This window comes from Pseudophryne corroboree, chromosome 2, assembly GCF_028390025.1.
Source record: "Pseudophryne corroboree isolate aPseCor3 chromosome 2, aPseCor3.hap2, whole genome shotgun sequence".
In the NCBI taxonomy this organism is placed as follows: domain Eukaryota; kingdom Metazoa; phylum Chordata; class Amphibia; order Anura; family Myobatrachidae; genus Pseudophryne; species Pseudophryne corroboree.
In genome coordinates, this window is record NC_086445.1 from 914,522,482 (window position 1) to 914,548,585 (window position 26,104).

Below are 26,104 nucleotides of genomic sequence, written 5' to 3' on the forward strand. Positions count from 1 at the left end.
GGGGGGCGCCCTGGGCAGCAATTATAATACCTTTTGGCACAAATTATACACATAATACAGTCTGGCACTGTATATGTGTGCAAACCCCCGCCATTAAGTCACACAAAACGCGGGACAGAAGCCCGCCGCTGAGGGGGCGGGGCCTTCTTCCTCAGCACACCAGCGCCATTTTCCCTTCACATCCCCGCTGGATGCAGCTCCCCAGGCTCTCCCCTGCAGTATCTGGATACAAGAAGGGTAAAAAAGAGAGGGGGGGCACTTAAATTTAGGCGCAAATAAGATAAGTAAGCAGCTATTGGGAAAAATCACTAATTATAGTGTACATCCCTGTGTTATATAGCGCTGTGGTGTGTGCTGGCATACTCTCTCTCTGTCTCCCCAAAGTACTTTGTGGGGTCCTGTCCTCAGTCAGAGCATTCCCTGTGTGTGTGCGGTGTGTCGGTACGGGCTGTGTCGACATGTTTGATGAGGGTTACGTGGAGGCGGAGCAGGGGCAGATTAGTGTGGTGACGGTGCCGACACCTGATTGGATGGATATGTGGAAGGTCTTAACCGACAGTGTCAACTCCTTACATAAAAGGTTCGAAGACGCAGCAGCCTTGGGACAGCCGGGGTCTCAGCCCGCGCCTGCCCAGGCGACTAAGAGGCCGTCAGGGGCTCATAAACGCCCTCTGGCTCAGATGGTAGACACAGATGTCGACACGGAGTCTGACTCCAGTGTAGATGAGGATGAGACAAATGTACAGTCTACAAAGGCCATCCGATGCATGATTACTGCAATGAAAGATGTATTGCACATTTCTGACGTTAACCCGGTTACCACCAAGAGGGGTATTATGTTTGGGGAGAAAAAGCAGCTAGTGACTTTTCCCCCATCTGATGAATTAAATGATTTGTGTGAAGAAGCGTGGTGCTCCCCTGATAAGAAACTAGTGATTTCTAAGAGGTTACTGATGGCGTACCCTTTCCCGTCAACGGATAGGTTACGTTGGGAAACATCCCCTAGGGTGGACAAGGCGCTCACACGCTTATCTAAAAGGGTGGCACTGCCGTCTCAGGATACGGCCGCCCTAAAGGAGCCTGCGGATAGAAAGCAGGAAGCTATCCTGAAGTCTGTGTATACACACTCTGGTACTCTACTGAGACCTGCTATTGCTTCAGCCTGGATGTGTAGTGCTGCAGCAGCATGGACTGATACCCTGTCAGACAACATTGATTCCCTCGACAGGGATACTATTTTGCTAACCATGGAACATATAAAAGACGTCGTCTTATATATGCGGGATGCCCAGAGGGACATTTGCCTGCTGGCATCTAGAATTAATGCAATGTCCGTTTCTGCCAGGAGAGTATTATGGACTCGGCAGTGGACAGGTGATGCTGATTCTAAAAAACACATGGAGGTTTTGCCTTATAAGGGTGAGGAATTGTTCGGGGACGGTCTCTCGGACCTCGTATCCACAGCAACAGCTGGGAAGTCGACTTTTTTACCTCAGGTTCCCTCACAGCCTAAGAAAGCACCGTATTATCAAATGCAGTCCTTTCGGCCTCAGAAAGGCAAGCGGGTCAGAGGCGCATCCTTTCTGGCCAGAGGCAGGGGTAGAGGAAAGAAGCTGCACCAGGCAGCCAGTTCCCAGGAACAAAAATCCTCCCCTGCTTCCACTAAGTCCACCGCATGACGTTGGGGCTCCACTGGCGGAGCCAGGTGCGGTGGGGGCGCGTCTCCGAAACTTCAGCAACCAGTGGGTTCGCTCACAAGTGGATCTCTGGGCTGTACAAATTGTATCTCAGGGATACAAGCTGGAGTTCGAGGCGACTCCCCCTCGCCGTTACCTCAAATCAGCCTTGCCAGCTCCTCCCAGGGAAAGGGAGATAGTACTGGCGGCAATTCACAAGCTGTACCTCCAGCAGGTGATAATCAAGGTCCCCCTCCTTCAACAGGGAAGGGGTTACTATTCCACAATGTTTGTGGTACCGAAACCGGACGGTTCGGTGAGACCCATTCTATATTTAAAATTCTTGAACACTTATATAAAGAAGTTCAAGTTTAAAATGGAATCGCTCAGGGCGGTTATTGCAAGCCTGGAAGAGGGGGATTTTATGGTGTCGCTGGACATCAAGGATGCTTACTTGCATGTCCCCATTTACCCACCTCACCAGGAGTACCTCAGGTTTGTGGTACAGAACTGTCATTACCAATTCCAGACGTTGCCGTTTGGTCTCTCCACGGCTCCGAGAATATTTACCAAGGTAATGGCCGAAATGATGATACTCCTTCGAAGAAAGGGAGTTATAATTATCCCGTACTTGGACGATCTCCTCATAAAGGCGAGGTCCAAAGAGCAGTTGTTGGTCAGCATAGCACTCTCTCAGGAAGTGTTGCAACGGCACGGCTGGATTCTGAACATCCCAAAGTCGCAGCTGATTCCTACGACGCGTCTGCTTTTCCTGGGAATGATTCTGGACACAGAACAGAAGAAGGTGTTTCTCCCGGAGGAGAAGGCCCAGGAATTGTCATCTCTGGTCAGGGACCTCCTGAAACCAAAACAGGTGTCGGTGCATCACTGCACGCGAGTCCTGGTTAAGATGGTGGCTTCTTACGAAGCAATTCCCTTCGGCAGGTTCCATGCAAGGATCTTTCAGTGGGATCTGTTGGACAAATGGTCCGGATCGCATCTTCAGATGCATCGGTTGATCACCCTGTCCCCAAGGGCCAGGGTGTCTCTGCTGTGGTGGCTGTAGAGTGCTCATCTTCTCGAGGGACGCAGGACTGGGTCCTGGTGACCACGGATGCAAGCCTCCGAGGATGGGGGGCAGTCACTCAGGGAAGAAACTTCCAAGGACAGTGGTCAAGTCTGGAGACTTCTCTACACATAAATATATTGGAACTAAGGGCCATCTACAACGCCTTGAGTCAAGCAGAGCCCCTGCTTCAAAACCAATCAGTACTGATTCAGTCAGACAACATCACGGCGGTCGCCCATGTAAACCGCCAGGGCGGCACAAGAAGCAGGATGGCAATGGCAGAAGCCACAAGGATTCTTCGATGGGCGGAGAATCACGTGCTAGCACTGTCAGCAGTGTTCATTCCGGGAGTGGACAACTGGGAAGCAGACTTCCTCAGCAGGCATGACCTCCACCCAGGAGAGTGGGGACTTCATCAAGAAGTCTTCACACAGATTGTAAATCGTTGGGAACTGCCACAGGTGGACATGATGGCGTCCCGCCTCAACAAAAAGCTAAAAAAATATTGCGCCAGGTCACGGGACCCTCAGGCGATAGCTGTGGACGCACTAGTGACACCGTGGGTGTACCAGTCGGTTTATGTGTTCCCTCCTCTTCCTCTCATACCCAAGGTACTGAGGATAGTAAGAAAGAGAGGAGTAAGAACTATACTCATCGTTCCGGATTGGCCAAGAAGAACTTGGTTCCCAGAACTACAAGAAATGATCTCAGAGGACCCATGGCCTCTGCCTCTCAGACAGGACCTGTTACAGCAGGGGCCCTGTCTGTTCCAAGACTTACCGCGGCTGCGTATGACGGCATGGTGGTTGAACGCCGGATCCTAACGGAAATGGGCATTCCGGATGAAGTGATTCCTACGCTGATAAAAGCTAGGAAGGATGTGACAGCAAAGCATTATCACCGCATATGGCGGAAATATGTTGCTTGGTGTGAGGCCAGGAAGGCCCCAACAGAGGAATTCCAGCTGGGTCGATTTCTGCACTTCCTACAGTCAGGGGTGACTATGGGCCTAAAATTGGGGTCCATAAAGGTCCAGATTTCGGCCCTATCTATTTTCTTTCAAAAAGAACTGGCTTCACTGCCTGAAGTTCAGACGTTTGTTAAGGGAGTGCTGCATATTCAGCCCCCTTTTGTGCCTCCATTGGCACCTTGGGATCTTAACGTTGTGTTGGATTTCCTGAAATCACACTGGTTTGAGCCACTTAAGACCGTGGAGCTAAAGTATCTCACATGGAAGGTGGTCATGCTGTTGGCCTTAGCTTCAGCTAGGCGTGTGTCAGAATTGGCGGCTTTGTCATGTAAAAGCCCATATCTGATCTTTCATATGGACAGGGCAGAGTTGAGGACTCGTCCCCAATTTCTCCCTAAGGTGGTATCAGCGTTTCATTTGAACTAGCCTATTGTGGTGCCTGCGGCTACTTGGGACTTGGAGGACTCCAGGTTACTTGATGTAGTCAGGGCTTTGAAAATCTATGTAGCCAGGACGGCTGGAGTCAGGAAAACTGACTCGCTGTTTATCCTGCATGCACCCAACAAACTGGGTGCTCCGGCTTCAAAGTAAACTATTGCGCGCTGGATCTGTAACACGATTCAGCAAGCTCATTCTGCGGCAGGGTTACCGCATCCTAAATCAGTAAAAGCCCATTCCACAAGGAAGGTGGGCTCTTCTTGGGCGGCTGCCCGAGGGGTCTCGGCTTTACAGCTTTGCCGAGCTACTACTTGGTCGGGTTCAAACACATTTGCTAAGTTCTACAAGTTTGATACCCTGGCTGAGGAGGACCTTGCCTTTGCTCATTCGGTGCTGCAGAGTCATCCGCATTCTCCCGCCCATTTGGGAGCTTTGGTATAATCCCCATGGTCCTTACGGAGTTCCCAGCATCCACTAGGACGTCAGAAAAAATAAGAATTTACTCACCGGTAATTCTATTTCTCGTAGTCCGTAGTGGATGCTGGGCGCCCGTCCCAAGTGCGGACTCTCTGCAATACATGCAAGAATAAGGTAAAATATACCCAAAGGTATTCGGGCGCTGTGAGGCGAGATGATTAGCTAAGCAGCAGCCAATGTTACAGGGGAGTCACTCCCTGGAGGAGAATACAAAAAAGGAAGAAGGCTGCGCTAGCAGAGGAAAGAAACAATATGAACCACTAAATGTGTAAATATAAAAATTTATTTTAAAACATTAATTCTTTAAAAAGCAATACTACTGTGCAAGATAATGTGCCAAATATATGCAGAAAAAAATGGAATTTGCCAACAATATGCAGAAATTGGAATTTACCCAAGGTTTTGGTACAGGATTAGTGGAAATTGTTCTCTAGAATCCGTTCCATATTTTGCCCATCATTATTGTATCCAGTTATAATCCAGTAAGGAGAGTCCCTTTTAGATGTTACTGAGGAGAGTCCATGGAAAAATTCCATATACTGCTAGAGGATTAGTGCAATGTCTTGAAAAAGCTGCAGGGTTTATGCAGCGAAACGCGTCAGGTACTTACCCGTTGGAACAGGACATCTCTGAATTGGACCCGAACCAGCCCATTCTGCCGACCAGTTATCCGGAGGAGTCCAAGTGAGGCACCAGCCTATTTCCGCATTGCATGAGGTACTCTACATCTATGAGACATTGCACTAATCCTCTAGCGGTATATGGAATTTTTCCATGGACTCTCCTCAGTAACATCTAAAAGGGACTCTCCTTACTGGATTATAACTGGATACAATAATGATGGGCAAAATATGGAACGGATTCTAGAGAACAATTTCCACTAATCCTGTACCAAAACCTTGTGTAAATTCCAATTTCTGCATATTGTTGGCAAAATCCATTTTTTTCTGCATATATTTGGCACATTATCTTGCACAGTAGTATTGCTTTTTAAAGAATTAATGTTTTAAAATAAATTTTTATAATTACACATTTAGTGGTTTATATTGTTTCTTTCCTCTGCTAGCGCGGCCTTCTTCCTTTTTTGTATTCTCTGCAATACATGTATATAGTTATTGCTTAACTAAAGGGTTATTGTTATGAGCCATCTGTTACTGAGGCTCAGTTGTTGTTCATACTGTTAACTGGGTATGGTTATCACAAGTTGTACAGTGTGATTGGTGTGGCTGGTATGAGTCTTACCCTGGATTCCAAATCCTTTCCTTGTTGTGTCAGCTCTTCCGGGCACAGTTTCCTTAACTGAGGTCTAAAGGAGGGGCATAGAGGGAGGAGCCAGTGCACACCAGATAGTACCTAATCTTTCTTTTAGAGTGCCCAGTCTCCTGCGGAGCCTGTCTATTCCCCATGGTCCTTACGGAGTTCCCAGCATCCACTACGGACTACGAGAAATAGAATTACCGGTGAGTAAATTCTTATTTTCTTGCAGCTATCTTGATTTTCTTCACTTGCCCCAGAACAGATGCGTTCTTACACCTCCCAAAACAAAACATGATGAATTCCTCTCAGAGCAGTGTACGCTGAGGAACCTGCCCTGAGAATATCACAGGACCTAGCAAAGTGTAACTTGTGGGGAATGTTGTACGACATCTTAATGATCCTTGTTTGTACCACACTCAGCATACTGCTGTGGTTTGTGATGTTTGTTTTATTGCTTTTAATAATAGCATCCAATGTGCCGTAATCATTGGGCGGGATTCAATTATTTTCACCCCTTTCCACACCCGTTCTGTTTCTGCCCTCAGGGACATTGTATCATTATTTCAGCTCGCTACCTCCGGAGTAGCGAGGCACCAAACCCTTTACACAGCTAAAACTGATTACTATGGGCGCAATATGCGTGATAACGGAGATCGTTTTAGAAAGGAAATTGGGCGTGATATATCATTTGAATCTCACCCATAATGTTAAGACAAGCTAATAACTCTCTATTTTGTCTTCTCAAACGGAGACTACAAAAAAATCCCAAACACACACTCAAGTCTTTTCACACCGGACCAGTTTGCGAAACTCACCTGCAGTAGGTAGCATTTGTGTTTTCACACTCGGGGGCAGATGTATTAACCTGGAGAAGGCATAAGGAAGTGATAAACCAGTGATAAGTGCAAGGTGATAAACGCACCAGCCAATCAGCTCCTAAGTGTTAATTTACATATTGGAGCTGATTGGCTGGTGTGTTTATCACCTTGCACTTATCACTGGTTTATCACTTCCTTATGACTTCTCCAGGTAATACATCTGCCCCTCACAGTTTGGTCATTTATTTTCACATGGGGGTTGATGTATCAAGCAGAAAAAAAGTGGAGAAGTTGTCATGGCTACCAATCGGCTGCAACATATTTTATAGACTGTACATGCTAAATGCTGCCTCAAAGTTGATCGGTTGCTACGGACAACTACTCCACTGGTCCACTTCTCCACTGTTTTCACTGCTTTTTACAATGGGTATGTAATCAGCATCTTGACAGGCAGGATGCCGACGGTCACAATACCATCATGAATGTCAGAATCCCAACACATTATGCTGGTCAGGGTTAGGCTCCGGGGGTTTAGGCTGCTGCAGGGGTAAGTTAGGGTTAGGCTGCGGGAGGGGTGGGTTAGGGGGATGGTAAGGGTTGCAGTACTTACCAAAATGTGTTGGGATCATGATAGTTGGGATGCCGCTTTCTGTATTTTTATTGTCTGCATCCTGACTGTGGGGATCCACCCAACCCTTTACATCAACCCTATGGCTACAGAGTGTTTTGCATGTTCAACAGGTGTGTGTGTGTGAGTATAAAAATAATTTTGATGGTAAAAAAAAAAATATTTTCAGCCCAGTTTTATTTTTATTTTGGGGTGGGGGGGGGGGGAGGGGGTTCTGTCTTTTAAATGAACATATTACAGAAAAGATGACTTTGACATATGAACACTCTTCAATTTAACGATTTCACTTTCCAAGCAGAGTAATACATCCCAGGGCTCAAAGATTAAGAGATTGAGAGTAACTGGGTCATTAAAACCACTCTGTGGTGTGTGCAAGACAGGAAGTGACCTTATTTGAAGTCCATTATTTAAGTAAAATGGCAGGTTCCTGTGGCCTAAGTAATCTTGATGCTAGATATGAAATAATTGCAGTTGCGTGTAGTATAAAACATTGGCATACGATGATATAGGCCTAATCCATTATCGAATGTGAGTTTTTTTAACAATGAAAATGTATACTGGATTTTGTGCTTTCTGACTTTCTCCTGCTATAGCCAATAATTGCTGCAGTTCTCATCTTATTAAATAGAATGCTAAAGATATTATCTGAATTTCTTTGTGTCTTCCCCCTTGCTGATCATGTTTGGCTTGAAATAGGCCTCATACTTGTTTATTTTCTTCGCTCACATTTCTAGAATATTGTATGAGATGTATTTTAAATATTCCACATTTCTATCCGCACTGCAAAATGTTCATGCTGAGCTTTCATCATCTCTCCCAGGGTTTAAAGCATTATACTCCAGACTTGTTATATATGGTGCATTTCTGAATATGGTGCAGTGAAGCTGATTATTTGTTTAATATAAATTCATGCACAGTGAGCATAAAGGCATATAATGCACAAAAAGCCCACATTCTCTTTCAGTTGCTTTAATTTGTTGTTTATTTATATATTTTGCCATTTGGTTCTGAATATGTGTGAAAAGAATGCAAATTCATGTAACCTGGATGTAATAGTAAATGCAAAGTTTGGTGAAAAGGTTATGGAGTGTAAATTCCATTGTCTAACCGACAGGCCAATCAATAGCTTGTTAACATGGTAGCGGCCGCTGATTGGCTGGCTGCCATAAAAAAATGACAGAACTCAAGTGGGTTCCTGCACATGGGCATCATCTGGCTGGCGTGTTTTGCAGGGGAGAGAAGGTTTGATGCAAGTTTGCACGTTCTCACACTCTATTACATACAGCGAATGCAAACGCGTATATTTCTAGTGGAAAAGTCACAAGTTCTGACCCGATTACATTTCCGCCTATGGTTTTTTGAAAGGAAAGTTGAGGAATGTTAGAGACATTCTCTGATTTTGTTTTGGAATTGAAACCAAAATTGAAGTCTGGGTTTTTCCACAATTTATTAGCAGGGGATGAGAACATATGTATTCAGTGATACTGCTTTTCCGCCAATGTCCCTGGTCTGACCCAGGATTTAGAACACAGGTCCAAGCCATGTCAAACCCAAGACTTAAGCATTTTCCACTGCATCGGTGCCGTTTACATTGCACGAGGGTGCAGTGTTCTTTTAGCCAGCTGTTGTAGATGACATAATCTCCAAGAGCCGGGAAAACTTGCAAATTGGGACCCCCGGGGCCTGGTTTTTGTCCTTTTAGGTCTTGCCTCTAATGTGAGTTGCCTCACGTCATTCTTGGAGCAAGCGCAGCACTCTGGAAACTGCATGGCTGCCCCCAACCTCTGGCGCTCACTGTTACCCAACATGGCACTGCTATGGGAAAGGGGTAAGTCCTGGGTCTGACCTGGCTTGGACACTACCCCTTAGACCAAGTCCTACCCCTGTCCAACATGGGTTAGATTCCCGGGTAACTGGACCTGGCTTTTTTCTGGGTACCCTTTTCCACTGAGGAAAAAGAAAGGTTGATATGCGTCCACGTGCAAAACCCGGGTTTTCAAGGTAGTGTAAAAGGGTTATAAACAGGCATGATAAGATGTTGGTCTTTTTGGTTGAGGTGTCAATGGCAATACGAAATTGAGGGATATCTCTAATAATGCCATGTCTGGGTATGCTGTGTCTAGAAAATGGGGAACTCCGTAGCAGAGGTTTAGGACTGAGTTTCCACACCATTATATGCAGATGATGTACTAATGCTATAGATTTGGTTATCATATGCTGAAACTGTTGTTGTATAAAGCGGTAGATTATAACAACAAAGGTTTGACACATTGCCTTATAATTCTATTTCAGGTATGACCCATATAGTAAAGTGTTCTCCCGGGAGTATTATAACCACAGCATAATGCTAAAAAACCGCAGCGAGGCCATCTCATCTGCAGTGGATGCCAAAATGTGGGGCCTTATTCTTGGTACATTGGGACGTCAAGGGTCACCCAAAATACTGGAGGTAAAAACACTCCCAGCTGTATATCCTTCTTCCTCATTATCCCCTTTTATTATGCACACACCTGTATCTTCCTCTTTAAAATGCTAAGTGCTCTCATTTAAATAAAGGTTTCTCATTAATTAAAGATTGCTGGAGGATTTAACACTGAAGTATGCGATGATGACTGAAGCTAGAGAACAAGTGATTTCTTAAAATATTATTCGTGACACCTTTACTGCCAGAGAGGCCTGTTACATACTGTTCTCAAGACGTCTGTGTCAGCCTAATGGTTAAACACTCTTCCAGGACAGATCAGCACTTGTGTTTCTCTCAACGTGAACATAATCCTCTTCCATGAACTCACCTCCCCTCCTCCAGAGAGAGACGTATTTAGTCCTTGTTAATCTCGGCAAGGATTTTTTTTTTTTTTTTTTTGCTTCTCATTTACATTTTTGTTTGCAAATCAGGAGCAGTGGGGTCACTTTCACCCTCTCCTCTCGTACTCGCCCAAGCAAGTCATTAAACTGGACACATTCTCCCATCTTAATTAATCCTTGTGTGACACGTTTGCTGGTGTCCCAGGGCCGAAGAGTATTGGGTTAATTGGTAGATTGCGCTCTGCAGAGTGTAGACGTTGGCATTCCATGTGTGCATTCAGGCCCTGTGAGTCTAGCATGCGTGCGGGCACGACGGTGAGGGGCTTGTTAAAGTAGCCAATGTTGTATGATGGTAGAGAAGGCGCAGGGAATGTTCCGTGGGTTTGTGTGGGGTATTGGCAGTGTGGGGTGGTACTGTAGTCTGTTTGGAGTGTGATGAATAGTTCCATGTGTAGGTTGAAGGACGACCGTAAAGAAGGGGGGGGGGGTGCGAGGAGGGAGGGTGTTGCCATGCGTATGTGTATAGGGATCCGTGATTAGGGCTGTGTATTTTACCAGGGTGTTTCGTTCTAGCTCCCCGCAGCACCCTGTCGCATTCTTGCTAATGAGTATTCCTCTGTCTCTCCTGTGTAACGAGGACAGGCCTCATTAATCTATTGGCTGCAATTACAGAACCGCAATTATTATTTGCACTTCTCATTAAATGAACCTGGAATGGTTATTGTTGGTTATTTATCCATCCACTCCCATCCCGTGTGGAAAACAGAGGGGCTTAATTAACTTCCAGCCTTGGGATCAAGACAGGAGCTCAGGCAGGCTGTTCACGCAGGGGGATTTCTTGACAGGGAGTCATTGTGTAAGATATAATCTGTCATCTTCACCCCATCCTACATCCCAGGTAGAAATCAGAAACACATTTTCTAATAAAATGCTTTCATGCCTCTCGTCAAACAAAGTGATGTGTTTTAAATAATGGTCATAAAAAAATATATATTAACAGTTTACCTGCCGCCGAGATGTAGTACTATTAATATTAGCACTGCTTTTGCAATGCTCACACACAGAGTAATCAAGCTCAAGGTCTGACACAGGCCTGAACGAGAAGCTAAATAAAAAATGTGTTAAACATATAAATACCTTTCTATGTAATATCACATTGTTCTCCTCTACAGTTATGCAAAACTAAGAGTAACAGTGGGTCTGGGAGTCAGACTTGTTACTGTACACTTGCTCTGTTCATCCCCAGATACTGTATAAATAGTTTTTTCCAGTGATATTGTAAATAAATAAATACATACACACATATATATACTATACAAAAAATAAATAAATAAATTATATTTCTCTAACGTCCTAGTGGATGCTGGGGACTCCGTCAGGACCATGGGGAATAGCGGCTCCGCAGGAGACAGGGCACAAAAGCAAGCTTTTAGGATCACATGGTGTGTACTGGCTCCTCCCCCTATGACCCTCCTCCAAGCCTCAGTTAGGTTTTTGTGCCCGGCCGAGAAGGGTGCAATCTAGGTGGCTCTCTTAAAGAGTTACTTAGAAAAAGTTTTTAGGTTCTTTATTTTCAGTGAGTCCTGCTGGCAACAGGCTCACTGCATCGAGGGACTTAGGGGACATAGCTCCAGAGGGAGTCGGAACACAGGGCTCGCCCTGGGGTTCGTCCCGGAGCCGCGCCGCCGACCCCCCTTGCAGACGCTGAAGATGAAGAGGTCCGGAACCAGGCGGCAGAAGACTCTCAGTCTTCATCAGGTAGCGCACAGCACTGCAGCTGTGCGCCATTGTTGTCAGCACACTTCACACAGCGGTCACGGAGGGTGCAGGGCGCTGGGGGGGGGCGCCCTGGGCAGCAATGTATAATACCTGTATGGCGAAAAATACATCACATATAGCCCTTGAGGCTATATGGATGTATTTAACCCCTGCCAGATATCTAAAACTCCGGAGAAGAAGCCCGCCGAAAAGGGGGCGGGGCCTATTCTCCTCAGCACACAGCGCCATTTTCCCTCACAGAAAGGCTGGTGGGAAGGCTCCCATGCTCTCCCCTGCACTGCACTACAGAAACAGGGTTAAAACAGAGAGGGGGGGCACTGATTTGGCGATATGTATATATATTAAAATGCTATAAGGGAGGAACACTTATATAAAGGTTGTCCCTGGATAATTATAGCGTTTTGGTGTGTGCTGGCAAACTCTCCCTCTGTCTCCCCAAAGGGCTAGTGGGTCCTGTCCTCTATCAGAGCATTCCCTATGTGTGTGCTGTATGTCGGTACGTGTGTGTCGACATGTATGAGGAAAATATTGGTGAGGAGGCGGAGCAAATTGCCTGTAATGGTGATGTCACTCTCTAGGGAGTCGACACCGGAATGGATGGCTTATTTATGGAAATTACGTGACAATGTCAACACGCTGCAAGCCGGTTGACGACATGAGAGGGCCGGCGAACAAATTAGTATCTGTCCAGGCGTCTCAAACACCGTCAGGGGCTGTAAAATGCCCATTTACCTCAGTCGGTCGACACAGACCCAGACACGGACACTGATTTCAGTGTCGACGGTGAAGAAACAAACGTATTTTCTTTTAGGGCCACACGTTAAGGGCAATGAAGGAGGTGTTACATATTTCTGATACTCCAAGTACCACAAAAAAGGGTATTATGTGTGAGGTGAAAAAACTACTTGTAGTTTTTCCTGAATCAGATAAATTAAATGAAGTGTGTGATGATGCGTGGGTTTCCCCCGATAGAAAATTATTGGCGGTATACCCTTTCCCGCCAGAAGTTAAGGCGCGGTGGGAAACACCCCTCAGGGTGGATAAGGCGCTCACACGCTTATCAGAACAAGTGGCGGTACCATCTACGGATAGGGCCGTACTTAAGGAGCCAGCTGATAGGAGGCTGAAAAATATCCTAAAAAGTATACACACACATGCTGGTGTTATACTGCGACCAGCGATCGCCTCAGCCTGGATGTGCAGAGCTGAGGTGGCTTGGTCGGATTCCCTGACTAAAAATATTGATACCTTTGACAGGGACAGTATTTTATTGACTATAGAGCATTTAAAGGATGCATTTCTATATATGCGAGATGCGCAGAGGGATATTTGCACTCTGGCATCAAGAGTAAATGCGATGTCCATATCTGCAAGAAGATGTTTATGGACACGACAGTGGTCAGGTGATGCAGATTCCAAACGGCACAAAGATGTATTGCCGTATAAAGGGGAGGAGTTATTTGGGGTCGGTCCATGGGACCTGGTGGCCAGGGCAACTGCTGGAAAATCCACCGTTTTTTACCCTAAGTCACATCTCTGCAGAAAAAGACACCGTCTTTTCAGCCTCAGTCCTTTCGTCCCTATAAGAGTCATATCTGCCCAGGGATAGAGGAAAGGGAAGAAGACTGCAGCAGGCAGCCCATTCCCAGGAACAGAAGCCCTCCACCGCTTCTACCAAGTTCTCAGCATGACGCTGGGACCGTACAGGACCCCTGGATCCTACAAGTAGTATCCAAGGGGTACAGATTGGAATGTCGAGAGGTTTCCCCCCTCGCAGGTTCCTGTAGTCTGCTGTACCAATGTCTCCCTCCGACAGGGAGGCAGTATTGAAAACAATTCACAAGCTGTATTCCCAGTAGGTGATAATAAATTTACCCCTCCGACAACAAGGAAAGGGGTATTACTCCACACTATATGGTGGTACTGAAGGCTAGGTGAGACCTATTCTAAATCTGAAAAATTTGAACACTTACAAGGGTTCAAATCCAGATGGAGTCACTCAGAGCAGTGATAGCAAAGAACAAGGGGACTATATGGTGTCCCGGGACATCAGGGATGCTTACCTCCATGTCCCAAAATTTGCCTTTTCTCACCAAGGGTACCTCAGGTTCGTGGTACAGAACTGTCACTATCAGTTTCAAGACGATGCCGTTGGATTGTCCAAGGCACCCCGGGTCCTTACCAAGGTAATGACCGAAAGGAGGATTCGTCTTCAAAGAAAATGGACGACCTCCTGATAAGAACAAGGTCCAGAGAACAGTTGGAGGTCGGAGTAGCACTATCTCAAGTAGTTCTACGACAGCACGGGTGGATTCTAAATATTCCAAAACCGCAGTTGTTCCGACGACACGTCTGCTGGTCCTAGGGATGATTCTGGACACAGTCCAGAAAAAGGTGTTTCTCCCAGAGGAGAAAGCCAGGGAGTTATCCGAGCTAATCGGGATCCTCCTAAAACCAGGAAAAGTGTCAGTGCATCATTGCACAAGAGTCCTGGTAAAAATGGTGGCTTATTACGAAGCGCTTCCATTCGGCAGATTTCACGCAAGAACTCTTCAGTGGGATCTGCTGGACAAATGGTCCGGATCGCATCTTCAGATGCATCAGCGGATAACCCTATATCCAAGGACAAGGGTGTCTCTCCTGTGGTGATTACAGAGTGCTCATCTTCTAGAGGGCCGCAGATTCGGCATTCAGGATGGATGCTCGTGACCACGGAGGCCAGCCTGTGAGGCTGGGGAGCAGTCACACAAGGAGTGTGATCAAGTCTGGAGAATTCTCTCCACATAAATATACTGGAGCTAAGAGCAAATTTATAATGCTCTAAGCTTAGCAAGACCTCTGCTTCAAGGTCAGCCGGTATTGATGCAGTGGGATAACATCACGGCAGTCGCCCACGTAAACAGAAAGGGCGGCACAAGAAGCAGGAGGGCAGTGGCAAAACTGCAAGGATTTTTCGCTAGGCGGAAAATCATGTGATAGCACTGTCAGCAGTGTTCATTCCGGGAGTGGACGACTGGGAAGCAGACTTCCTCAGCAGGCACGACCTCCACCCGGGAGAGTGGGAACTTCATCGGGAAGTTTTCCGCATGATTGTGAACCGTTGGGAAAGACCAAAGGTGGACATGATGGCGTCCCGCCCGAACAAAAAAATGGGACAGGTATTGCGCCAGGTCACGAGACCTTCAGGCGATAGCTGTGGACGTCCTGGTAACACCGTGGGTGTAACAGTCGGTGTATGTGTTCCCTTCTCTGCTTCTCATAACCAAGGTATTGAGAATTATAAGACATAGAGGAGTAAGAACTATACTCGTGGCTCCGGATTGGCCAAGAGGGACTTGGTAACCGGAACTTCAAGAGATGCTCACAGAGGACTAATGGCCTCGGGAGCTAAGAAGGGATTTGCTTTCAGCAAGTACCATGTCTGTTCCAAGAGGAACCGTGGCATCGGCCTTTAAGAAAGGACCTGCTCCAGCAGGGACCTTGTCTGTTCCAAGACTTACCGCGACTGCGTTTGACGGCATGGCGGTTTGAACGCCGGATCCTAAGGGAAAAGGCATTCCGGAAGAGGTCATACCTACCCTGGTCAAAGCCAGGAAGGAGGTGACCGCACAACGTTATCACCACATGTGGTAAAAATATGTTGCGTGGGTGAGGCCAGGAAGGCCCCACGAAAAAAAAATTCAACTAGGTCGATTTCTGCACTTCCTGCAAACAGGAGTGTCTATGAGCCTCAAATTGGGGTCCATTAAGGTTCAAGTTTCGGCCCTATAGATTTTCTTCCAGAAAGAATTGGCTTCAGTTCCTGAAGTCCAGACGTTTGTCAAGGGAGTATTGCATATACAGCCCTTGTGTGCCTCCAGTGGCACCGTGGGATCTCAACGTAGTGTTGGGATTCCTCAAATCATATTGGTTTGAACCACTCAAATCTGTGGATTTGAAATATCTCACATGGAAAGTGACCATGCTGTTGGCCCTGGCCTCGGCCAGGCGATTGTCAAAATTGGCGGCTTTGTCTTACAAAAGCCCATATTTGATTTTCCATTCGGACAGGGCAGAACTGCAGACTCGTCCCCAGTTTCTTCCTAAGGTGGTGTCAGCGTTTCACCTGAAACAACCTATTGTGGTGCCTGCGGCTACTAGGGACTTGGAGGACTCCAAGTTGCTAGACGTTGTCAGGGCCCTGAAAATATATATATATATATAATTCCAGGACGGCTGGAGTCAGAAAGTCTGACTTGCTGTTTATATTGTAGGCACCCAAAAAGCTGGGTGCTCCTGCTTCTAAGCAGACTATTGCTCGTTGGATTTGTAGTACAATTCAGCTTGCACATTCTGTGGCAGGCCTGCCACAGCCAAAATCTGTAAATGCCCATTCCACAAGGAAGGTGGGCTCATCTTGGGCGGCTGCCCGAGGGGTCTCGGCTTTACAACTTTGCCGAGCAGCTACTTGGTCAGGGGCAAACACGTTTGCTAAATTCTACAAATTTGATACCCTGGCTGAGGAGGACCTGGAGTTCTCTCATTCGGTGCTGCAGAGTCATCCGCACTCTCCCGCCCGTTTGGGAGCTTTGGTATAATCCCCATGGTCCTGACGGAGTCCCCAGCATCCACTAGGACGTTAGAGAAAATAAGATTTTACTTACCGATAAATCTATTTCTCATAGTCCGTAGTGGATGCTGGGCGCCCATCCCAAGTGCGGATTGTCTGCATTACTTGTACATAGTTATTGTTACAAAAAAATCGGGTTATTATTGTTGTGAGCCATCTTTTTTAGAGGCTACTTCATTGTTATCATACTGTTAACTGGGTTCAAATCACAAGTTGTACGGTGTGATTGGTGTGGCTGGTATGAGTCTTACCCGGGATTCAAGATCCTTCCTTATTGTGTACGCTCGTCCGGGCACAGTACCTAACTGAGGCTTGGAGGAGGGTCATAGGGGGAGGAGCCAGTACACACCATGTGATCCTAAAAGCTTGCTTTTGTGCCCTGTCTCCTGCGGAGCCGCTATTCCCCATGGTCCTGACGGAGTCCCCAGCATCCACTACGGACTATGAGAAATAGATTTATCGGTAAGTAAAATCTTATTATATATATATATATATATATATATATATTATATATACACTATACAATATAATATGCTAAATTCAATGTACAAGCATCAGTCAATGTGATTGAGTTCGGTGGGTCTGTATTTCCATGATGATCCATGTATCTGCTTAGTTGAAGATGCCATCTCTTGTGCAGTACTTAGTAGATGTTATTGGCATTATCGGGGTGAACAACAGGCATAACTAGTACATGCATAATTCCATTATTGCCACTGTGCGTTTGATATTTTAAATAAACAAAATTGTAATTTACACAATTACCCATAGTTGGCACAAAAGGAGTATCCAGTAAGGATCACGTGGAGCAGACAACCCACTCACTGCACCATATCCATACTCAGATGGTTCTAGTAGTATTATTTCATGGAACTAGAAAGTACAGATGCCATGCTCACTGTGCAGTCTGTGTATGGAGACATGCATTTTGGTCCATGCATGGCAGTAATGCCCTCTTTCACTCCGCTATAGTGCATATAGAGCATACACATGGCATTGGCCAATGCTTTGTACCTTTCAGGACTTGCTGACACAGACTGCAGTGCTCATTAAGTGCTCTGGACACTACAAACCAAATATTCTCCCAATCTCTCTTCTACTTTCAGGATTCTTGCCCCAAATACTTTTTTTTAAATACATTCAAATTTTTACCAAACCCTCCAACACCATCCTTCCATCCACCATTATTGCTTCAAGGACAGCATTCACCAGATCTCATGTGAAAAACTGTCCTCTTCCCTGAGCAGCAATCTGGGGAATTCCTGCACTGCACCCTCTTTCATTTCATCCCATAAGTAAAGATGGAATATATACGATCTTCTATGCCTGCAACTTAACTTGAACATATTCCCCTTCTATCTCTCTCTCTCTCTCTCACTCTCTCTCTCTCCAGTTGTGAAGAATTCTGAACGAAAGTACTCTGATTACTGTCCCATCTCCCAATGTCATGTCTTCTCCATGCTCATTGAGAAACTTGCCTTCCTTTGCCTAATATTCTTCTTTTCCTCACATAAACGATTGGCTGCTCTTTAGTTAAGTGATCTTTCCCATCATTAATACTGCACTGACTAAGGTGGTCAGCAATTTCATTGCTGGTAGATCTACAACCCATTACTGTTGGCCACTCACTTCCAGAGGTATTACTAGGGTTTTTGGAGACCAGGGCAAGATTAAGAGTGGCACCCCTCACAAACAAAATACCTAGAAAGTAAATTGTGTGTGCCCTGCAAGCGCTGTGAAAAAATGGGCATGGCCACATACCAGAAGGGGCGTGGCCGCTGAACATGGGGTGTGTCAACATGACATGCCACTTGGGAACTGGGAACATTCTTTTCAATTCCATATGCACCTTACCTATATGATGGTTTCTCCCAATGTTTCTGAAGAAATGTATCCTCTAAGGCAGGGATGGGGAACCTTCGTCCCTCCAGCTGATGTGGAACTACAAATACCAGCACGCCCTGCAACAGTTTTACCATGGCCAAGTAGCAAAACTGTAGCAAGGCATGCTGGGCTGTGTATTTCCACAACAGCTTGATGGCCTTAGGTTCCCCATCCCTGCTCTAAGGCATATGGCATCTGTATTCACTTTTCATGTAGGAGATCACATCGTCCAGAAGATGCCTGTTTGTATGAATAAGGTCAGCATCATACAACAGCGGTTCAACGAGACTCACATCCTGCCCCCTGTGTCACATCCTGCCCCCTGCGTCTCTCAGCCACACCATTATCTCCCCCTGCGTCATCTCTCTGCACACCATCTCCCCCTGAGTCGTTTCTCTGCACATCATCTCCCACCCTGTGTCGTCACTCAGCACACCATAATTTACCCCTGCGTTGTCACTCAGCACACCAACACATTTTATGTCTCCTCTGTGTGTCTGTCTCCCCCACCCCCCGTTCATTCTCTTTCTCTCTGCGTGTCTTCCCCCCCCAACACACACTTCTAAGCCTTTCTTGTGTGTCACCTCTCCCCTCCCTTCTAATCCTATAAATGTGTCACGTCATCATCCTCCCCACCCCACCCTTACCTTAGGGGAGCTAGGAGCCGGTGGGAACTGTGAGTGAGGTCTGGCACTCAGCTCATCAGACAGGGAGCGTGACCGCTGTTGCGGGTACAATGGTGGGGCGAGTGGTTCAACCCTCTACTTGGGGGAGCATGCAGATAATAAAGTGAGGGGGGGAATGTACCTGGCAGGATTGCGTAGCTCAGGGTTGTACAGCCACTTCACTCCCACCTGGCACAGCAGAGGTCAGTGGTCTCTCCCACAGCAAGTCGCCCGGCCTCCCCTGTCTACTACCCGGCTCCCTTCCTGTCACTTCTCCTGAGTGCTGGGAGTGGATGCTGCTGCCGGGGGGAGACTGCACCGCTTCTGAGCATCCTAGGCTGGCATGTGTGCCCCCCAGAAACCTGGGACCCGAACTGCAGCCACGGAACAGCGACCCATCCTCTACCTGGTCCGGCGCTCTGTGGTCACGTTCTCAGAAACAGGCATGGTGGAGGGCAGGAGGACAGCTTGGCAGCGACGCGATGGTGGAGGGCGGGAACGATGGGCAGAGTTCCAGCAGTGGTGGGCGCATTACTGGCACAGAGGGATGAGCGGGCCATGCAAGTGCCGGTTCGCCCTGCCCTGCTGGGCCTTCTACGCACCGAGCTAGTTTACGCCTCTGCTCACTTCTCATGCAAATGTTCCATTCACCAGGTCTTCAACACACTGTCCTACCCTGTCTGTCACACTAATTCTTAATTGTCTCCACTTTTTATATATATCTACATGTGTGTGTGTTTACTACAGTCTCAGTATTGCCACCTGTGCTGCTAACTAGGGCCAAGATGGCACTTGCCAGGGTCTCCGGTCAAAGGGGTCACCACCTGGCTCAGCTTGCCAAGTTCTAGGGGTCAGTCTGCTACCCAGATGGCCCAGTCTAAACCTTTTTATTATTCATTACATTGAGCTTCATTTGCACTGTTCGGCGGTGCCCAGATTCTTCACAAGGGAAGGGAACAGAGCTCCTCAAGTCTAGTGCCAGGCTGCAACCTTTGTATCTTAGTGGGCATCTGGTGGCTGTACTCAGACAGCACATTGCAGGGAAGTCAGGCTCTGTCAGTGATGATGGAAGTGACATTGGCACTGATTTGGAGTTGTAGGTTATGCTGATATTCCAGCAACGGCCAATGTTTTTCAATCTACTCATACACCTGGATTGCAGTGGTTCTCCCAAACTTTCATATTTACAATACAAAAACCTTTACCTTCTCTAGGATGTTCTACTGCATGACCACCCTCTACACAGCTCACTGAGACTTGCATTCATTCTCCAATTCCTTTCCATTTTGATGAAGTGGGTTGAATGTAATGATGTCCGAGTTGGCAGGAGGTGCGGGTTCCCGGCTGAACTCAGGAACCCGCACCTTCTGCCAACTCGGATGTCATTACATCCGGCCCCATATATATTCACCTAGAATCCATATGATGAAGATACAGTCCTGTACCACAGCTCTATAGCGTATCGGAGGGAAGAGAAGACCTGTCCATGAATCTGTACTACTTATTTTATGTATTTAGGCATCAGTTTTTAGTACACCATATGGATAATCGTAAAGGAGTGTGTGAACATTGTGTATGTACATATATCTATATTATATACATATACGCACATATCTATAACATAGATACTGTATATAGTTATAAGTACGAATAATACAAACACCCTTACGTATATGATTACTGGATAAATATATCTGTATGTAGGGAGGTCTTGCTTTATCTTATTATTCTCTAGCTTCTGCCTTAATTAATTAGCAAGGTTAGTCAGTGGAGGCTACGGATTGGATGGTTGCCTCACCCCCAAATGCTCTCCTCTTATTGTCTAACACACTGTGGCTCTCTCTCCCCTCTTAGCACCTGGAGTCACGTCTGCAGGCTCTTGGCTGTCGTTACGTGCGGCTTCTGCTGTCGGAAATCTTCCCTAATAAACTCCAGCTGTTCCCAGAGGTGGACGCGTGAGTATAGAGAGCAGTGCTATAAACACACACACACACACACTCTGTACGTACGGCTCTAGGCTAGTGGTGATGTTGGGGGGGATCGTGCTGGCATTTCAACGCTGACGCTAAAACTGTCGGTTGTGACACTGTTTGGGCATTTCTGTCATCCACTGTGACATTAAAAACATCCACAGGATAACAATGGGATATGATGAAGCGACTGCGGATTTGCACCAATCGCTCAAAGCTTTCCGGCCTCCCAGCATTCAATGGGCCCGTCCATATATCCCCGCCTCCTGGCTCAGGCAAATCAGTTTTTAGTTTGGTGCGGCAGGATCCGGACCATGATCAGAGGGCTGCTGGTTTTAGCAGCCCTAAGCATTCTTATTTTATTTTTATAGTCTTACTATTTTTTTCTGAGCAATCTTTATAAACAGCGTCTTATACGTACCTTAGAAAGAGTCGCTCCAACAACTCTCCGCCGGGTCGCGACAATGCTTACCCACGAGTACAGTGCTGTTTCGGCGGGCGTCTGTGTCGGATATACTAGCAGGTCCAGCAGATGCTACCAGGCTGTGGACGGAGCACGGGGAGAAGGTAAGGCATCGGTTCCACTTAGAAGGGGAATACGGACACCGCTGCACTGTTTTGGGAGGAGACTACCAAATAGTTGCTGACTCGGCTGCCACCTCGGGTGCACCAGTGCTAGGCCTTAGGGATCACAGGCTCCAGGAATAGTATGAGGCCACGATCCCTAGGCTTGATGTCAGCAGTGGGGAGTCAGACGCTCTCCTGGTCGCCCCTCCCCCCGGTTCATGATCAGTTTCCTCCGAGTCTCCCACCATGAACTGTTTTCCCGCCTCCGTCTCAGACGCTGTACACGAAGGGGACCCAGTCGCAGCATAGGTGGCTGTGTGACTGGTGCGTCTGTTCACTATATGTTCATGGAGCAGCAATGTACACTAGTAGCGTCTGGATCCACTTAGCGTTCGCTAATGTATTGATCGGTCCTGGAAGCGAGGTGAGTCTCCCTGTATCCCATTCTACTGAGTATGGGCCATACAGCACTAAGTCTCTACCTTTTTGAGTATGAATAGTTAGATAAGTGACTATTGCATATGAGTCTGTATACATTTACTGTTTCTCTGACGTCCTAGTGGATGCTGGGACTCCGTAAGGACCATGGGGAATAGCGGCTCCGCAGGAGACAGGGCACAAAATAAAAGCTTAAGGATCAGGTGGTGTGCACTGGCTCCTCCCCCTATGACCCTCCTCCAAGCCTCAGTTAGATTTTTGTGCCCGGCCGAGAAGGGTGCAATCTAGGTGGCTCTCCTGAGCTGCTTAGAATAAAAGTTTAGTTTAGGTTTTTTTTTTTTTTTCAGTGAGTCCTGCTGGCAACAGGCTCACTGCATCGTGGGACTAAGGGGAGAAGAAGCGAACTCACCTGCGTGCAGAGTGGATTGGGCTTCTTAGGCTACTGGACATTAGCTCCAGAGGGACGATCACAGGTACAGCCTGGATGGGTCACCGGAGCCGCGCCGCCGTCCCCCTTACAGAGCCAGAAGAGACGAAGAGGTCCGGTGAAATCGGCGGCAGAAGACATCCTGTCTTCAGACTAAGGTAGCGCACAGCACCGCAGCTGTGCGCCATTGCTCTCAGCACACTTCACACTCCGGTCACTGAGGGTGCAGGGCGCTGGGGGGGAGCGCCCTGAGACGCAATATAACAGTATATACCTTAGGTGGCAAAAAGAATACATCACATATAGCTCCTGGGCTATATGGATGTATTTTAACCCCTGCCATTTTTACACAAAAAAGCGGGAGATAAGGACGTCGTGAAGGGGCGGAGCCTATCTCCTCAGCACACAAGCGCCATTTTCCCTCACAGCTCCGCTGGAAGGACGGCTCCCTGACTCTCCCCTGCAGTCCTGCTTCAGAATCAGGGTAAAAAAGAGAAGGGGGGGCATTTTTGGCAGCAAATAACGATAATAACAGCAGCTATAAGGGAATAACACTTATATAAGGTTATCCCTGTATATATATAGCGCTGGGTGTGTGCTGGCAGACTCTCCCTCTGTCTCTCCAAAGGGCTAAGTGGGGTCCTGTCCTCTATCAGAGCATTCCCGGTGTGTGTGCTGTGTGTCGGTACGCGTATGTCGACATGTATGAGGAGGAAAATGATGTGGAGGCGGAGCAGTTGCCTGTGTTGGTGATGTCACCCCCTAGGGAGTCGACACCTGACTGGATGATTGTATTTAAACAATTAAGTGATAATGTCAGCAATTTGCAAAAAACTGTTGACGACATGAGACAGCCGGCAAATCAATTAGTGCCTGTCCAGGCGTCTCAGACACCGTCAGGGGCGCTAAAACGCCCGTTACCTCAGTGGGTCGACACAGACCCTGACACAGATACTGAGTCTAGTGTCGACGGTGACGAGACAAACGTAATGTCCAGTAGGGCCACACGTTACATGATCACGGCAATGAAAGAGGCATTGAACCTTTCTGACACTACAAGTACCACAAAGAAGGGTATTATGTGGGGTGTGAAAAAACTACCAATAGTTTTTCCTGAGTCAGAGGAAATAAATGAGGTGTGTGATAAAGCGTGGGTTTCCCCCGATAAAAAACAGCTAATTTCTAATAAATTATTAGCATTATATCCCTTCCCGCCAGAGGTTAGGGCGCGTTGGGAAACACCCCCTAGGGTAGATAAGGCGCTCACACGTTTATCTAAACAAGTAGCGTTACCGTCTCCTGATACGGCCACCCTCAAAGAACCAGCTGATAGAAGGCTGGAAAATATCCTAAAAAGTATATACACACATACTGGTGTTATACTGCGACCAGCAATCGCCTCAGCCTGGATGTGCAGTGCTGGAGTCGCATGGTCGGATTCCCTGACTGAGAATATTGATACCCTGGATAGGGACAATATTTTGTTAACTATAGAACATTTAAAGGATGCATTGCTATATATGCGTGATGCACAGAGGGATATTTGCACCCTGGCATCAAGAGTAAGTGCTATGTCCATCTCTGCCAGAAGAGCGTTATGGACGCGACAGTGGTCAGGGGATGCGGATTCCAAACGGCACATGGAAGTATTGCCGTATAAAGGGGAGGAGTTATTTGGGGCTGGTCTATCGGACCTGGTGGCCACGGCAACGGCTGGGAAATCCACCTTTTTACCCCAGGTCACTTCACATCAGCAGAAAAAGACACCGTCTTTTCAAACTCAGTCCTTTCGTTCCCATAAGTACAAGCGAGCAAAAGGCCACTCCTTTCTGCCCCGGGGCAGAGGAAGAAGAAAAAGACTGCACCATGCAGCCGCTTCCCAGGAGCAGAAGCCCTCCCCTGCTTCTGCCAAGTCTTCAGCATGACGCTGGGGCTTTACAAGCAGACTCAGATATGGTGGGGGCCCGTCTCAAGAATTTCAACGCGCAGTGGGCTCACTCGCAAGTGGATCCCTGGATTCTACAGGTAGTATCGCAGGGGTACAAACTGGAATTCGAGGCGTTTCCCCCTCGTCGGTTCCTGAAGTCTGCTTTACCAAAGTCTCCCTCCGACAGGGAGGCAGTTTTGGAAGCCATTCACAAGCTGTATTCCCAGCAGGTGATAATCAAGGTACCCCTCCTGCAACAGGGAAAGGGGTATTATTCCACGCTGTTTGTGGTACCGAAGCCGGACGGCTCGGTGAGACCAATTTTAAATCTGAAATCCTTGAACACTTACATAAAAAGGTTCAAATTCAAGATGGAGTCACTCAGAGCAGTGATAGCGAACCTGGAAGAAGGGGACTATATGGTGTCTCTGGACATCAAAGATGCTTATCTCCACGTCCCAATATACCCTTCTCACCAAGGGTACCTCAGGTTTGTAGTACAAAACTGTCATTATCAGTTTCAGACGCTGCCGTTTGGATTGTCCACGGCACCTCGGGTCTTTACCAAGGTAATGGCCGAAATGATGATTCTTCTACGAAGAAAAGGCATTTTAATTATCCCTTACTTGGACGATCTCCTGATAAGGGCAAGATCCAGGGAACAGTTAGAAGTCGGAGTAGCACTATCTCAGGTAGTGTTACGTCAGCACGGGTGGATTCTAAATATTCCAAAATCGCAGCTGATTCCAACGACACGTCTACTGTTCCTAGGAATGATTCTGGACACAGTCCAGAAGAAGGTGTTTCTCCCGGAGGAGAAGGCCAGGGAGTTATCCGAGCTAGTCAGGAACCTCCTAAAACCAGGCCAGGTCTCAGTGCATCAGTGCACGAGGGTCCTGGGAAAAATGGTGGCTTCTTACGAAGCGATTCCATTCGGAAGATTCCATGCAAGAACGTTTCAGTGGGATCTACTGGACAAATGGTCCGGATCGCATCTGCAGATGCATCAGCGGATAACCCTGTCGCCAAGGACAAGGGTGTCTCTCCTGTGGTGGCTGCAGAGTGCTCATCTACTAGAGGGCCGCAGATTTGGCATTCAGGATTGGATCCTGGTAACCACGGATGCCAGCCTGAGAGGCTGGGGAGCAGTCACACAGGGAAGGAATTTCCAGGGCTTGTGGTCAAGCATGGAAACATCTCTTCATATAAACATTCTGGAACTAAGGGCCATTTACAATGCCCTAAGTCAAGCAAAACCTCTGCTTCAGGGTCAGGCGGTGTTGATCCAATCGGACAACATCACGTCAGTCGCCCACGTAAACAGACAGGGCGGCACGAGAAGCAGGAGGGCAATGGCAGAAGCTGCAAGGATTCTTCGCTGGGCGGAAAATCATGTGATAGCACTGTCAGCAGTGTTCATTCCGGGAGTGGACAACTGGGAAGCAGACTTCCTCAGCAGACACGACCTTCACCCGGGAGAGTGGGGACTTCACCCAGAAGTCTTCCACCTGATTGTAAACCGTTGGGAAAAACCAAAGGTGGACATGATGGCGTCACGTCTAAACAAAAAACTGGACAGATATTGCGCCAGGTCAAGGGACCCTCAGGCAATAGCAGTGGACGCTCTGGTAACGCCGTGGGTGTACCAGTCAGTGTATGTGTTCCCTCCTCTGCCTCTCATACCAAAAGTACTGAGAATC

General features: G+C 47.3%; 1 protein-coding gene across 2 annotated transcripts in view; it reads left to right on the forward strand.

The window, feature by feature from the left end:
* DPH1 (diphthamide biosynthesis 1) overlaps window positions 1-26,104 on the forward strand; it is a 552,655-nt gene that overhangs the window by 493,321 nt on the left and 33,230 nt on the right. For both annotated transcript variants that reach the window (XM_063956121.1, XM_063956120.1), the window contains 2 exons: window positions 9,626-9,782; window positions 20,930-21,030. In XM_063956121.1, coding sequence (XP_063812191.1) covers window positions 9,626-9,782; window positions 20,930-21,030 — 258 coding nt within the window. The remainder of the gene's footprint in view (window positions 1-9,625; window positions 9,783-20,929; window positions 21,031-26,104) is intronic.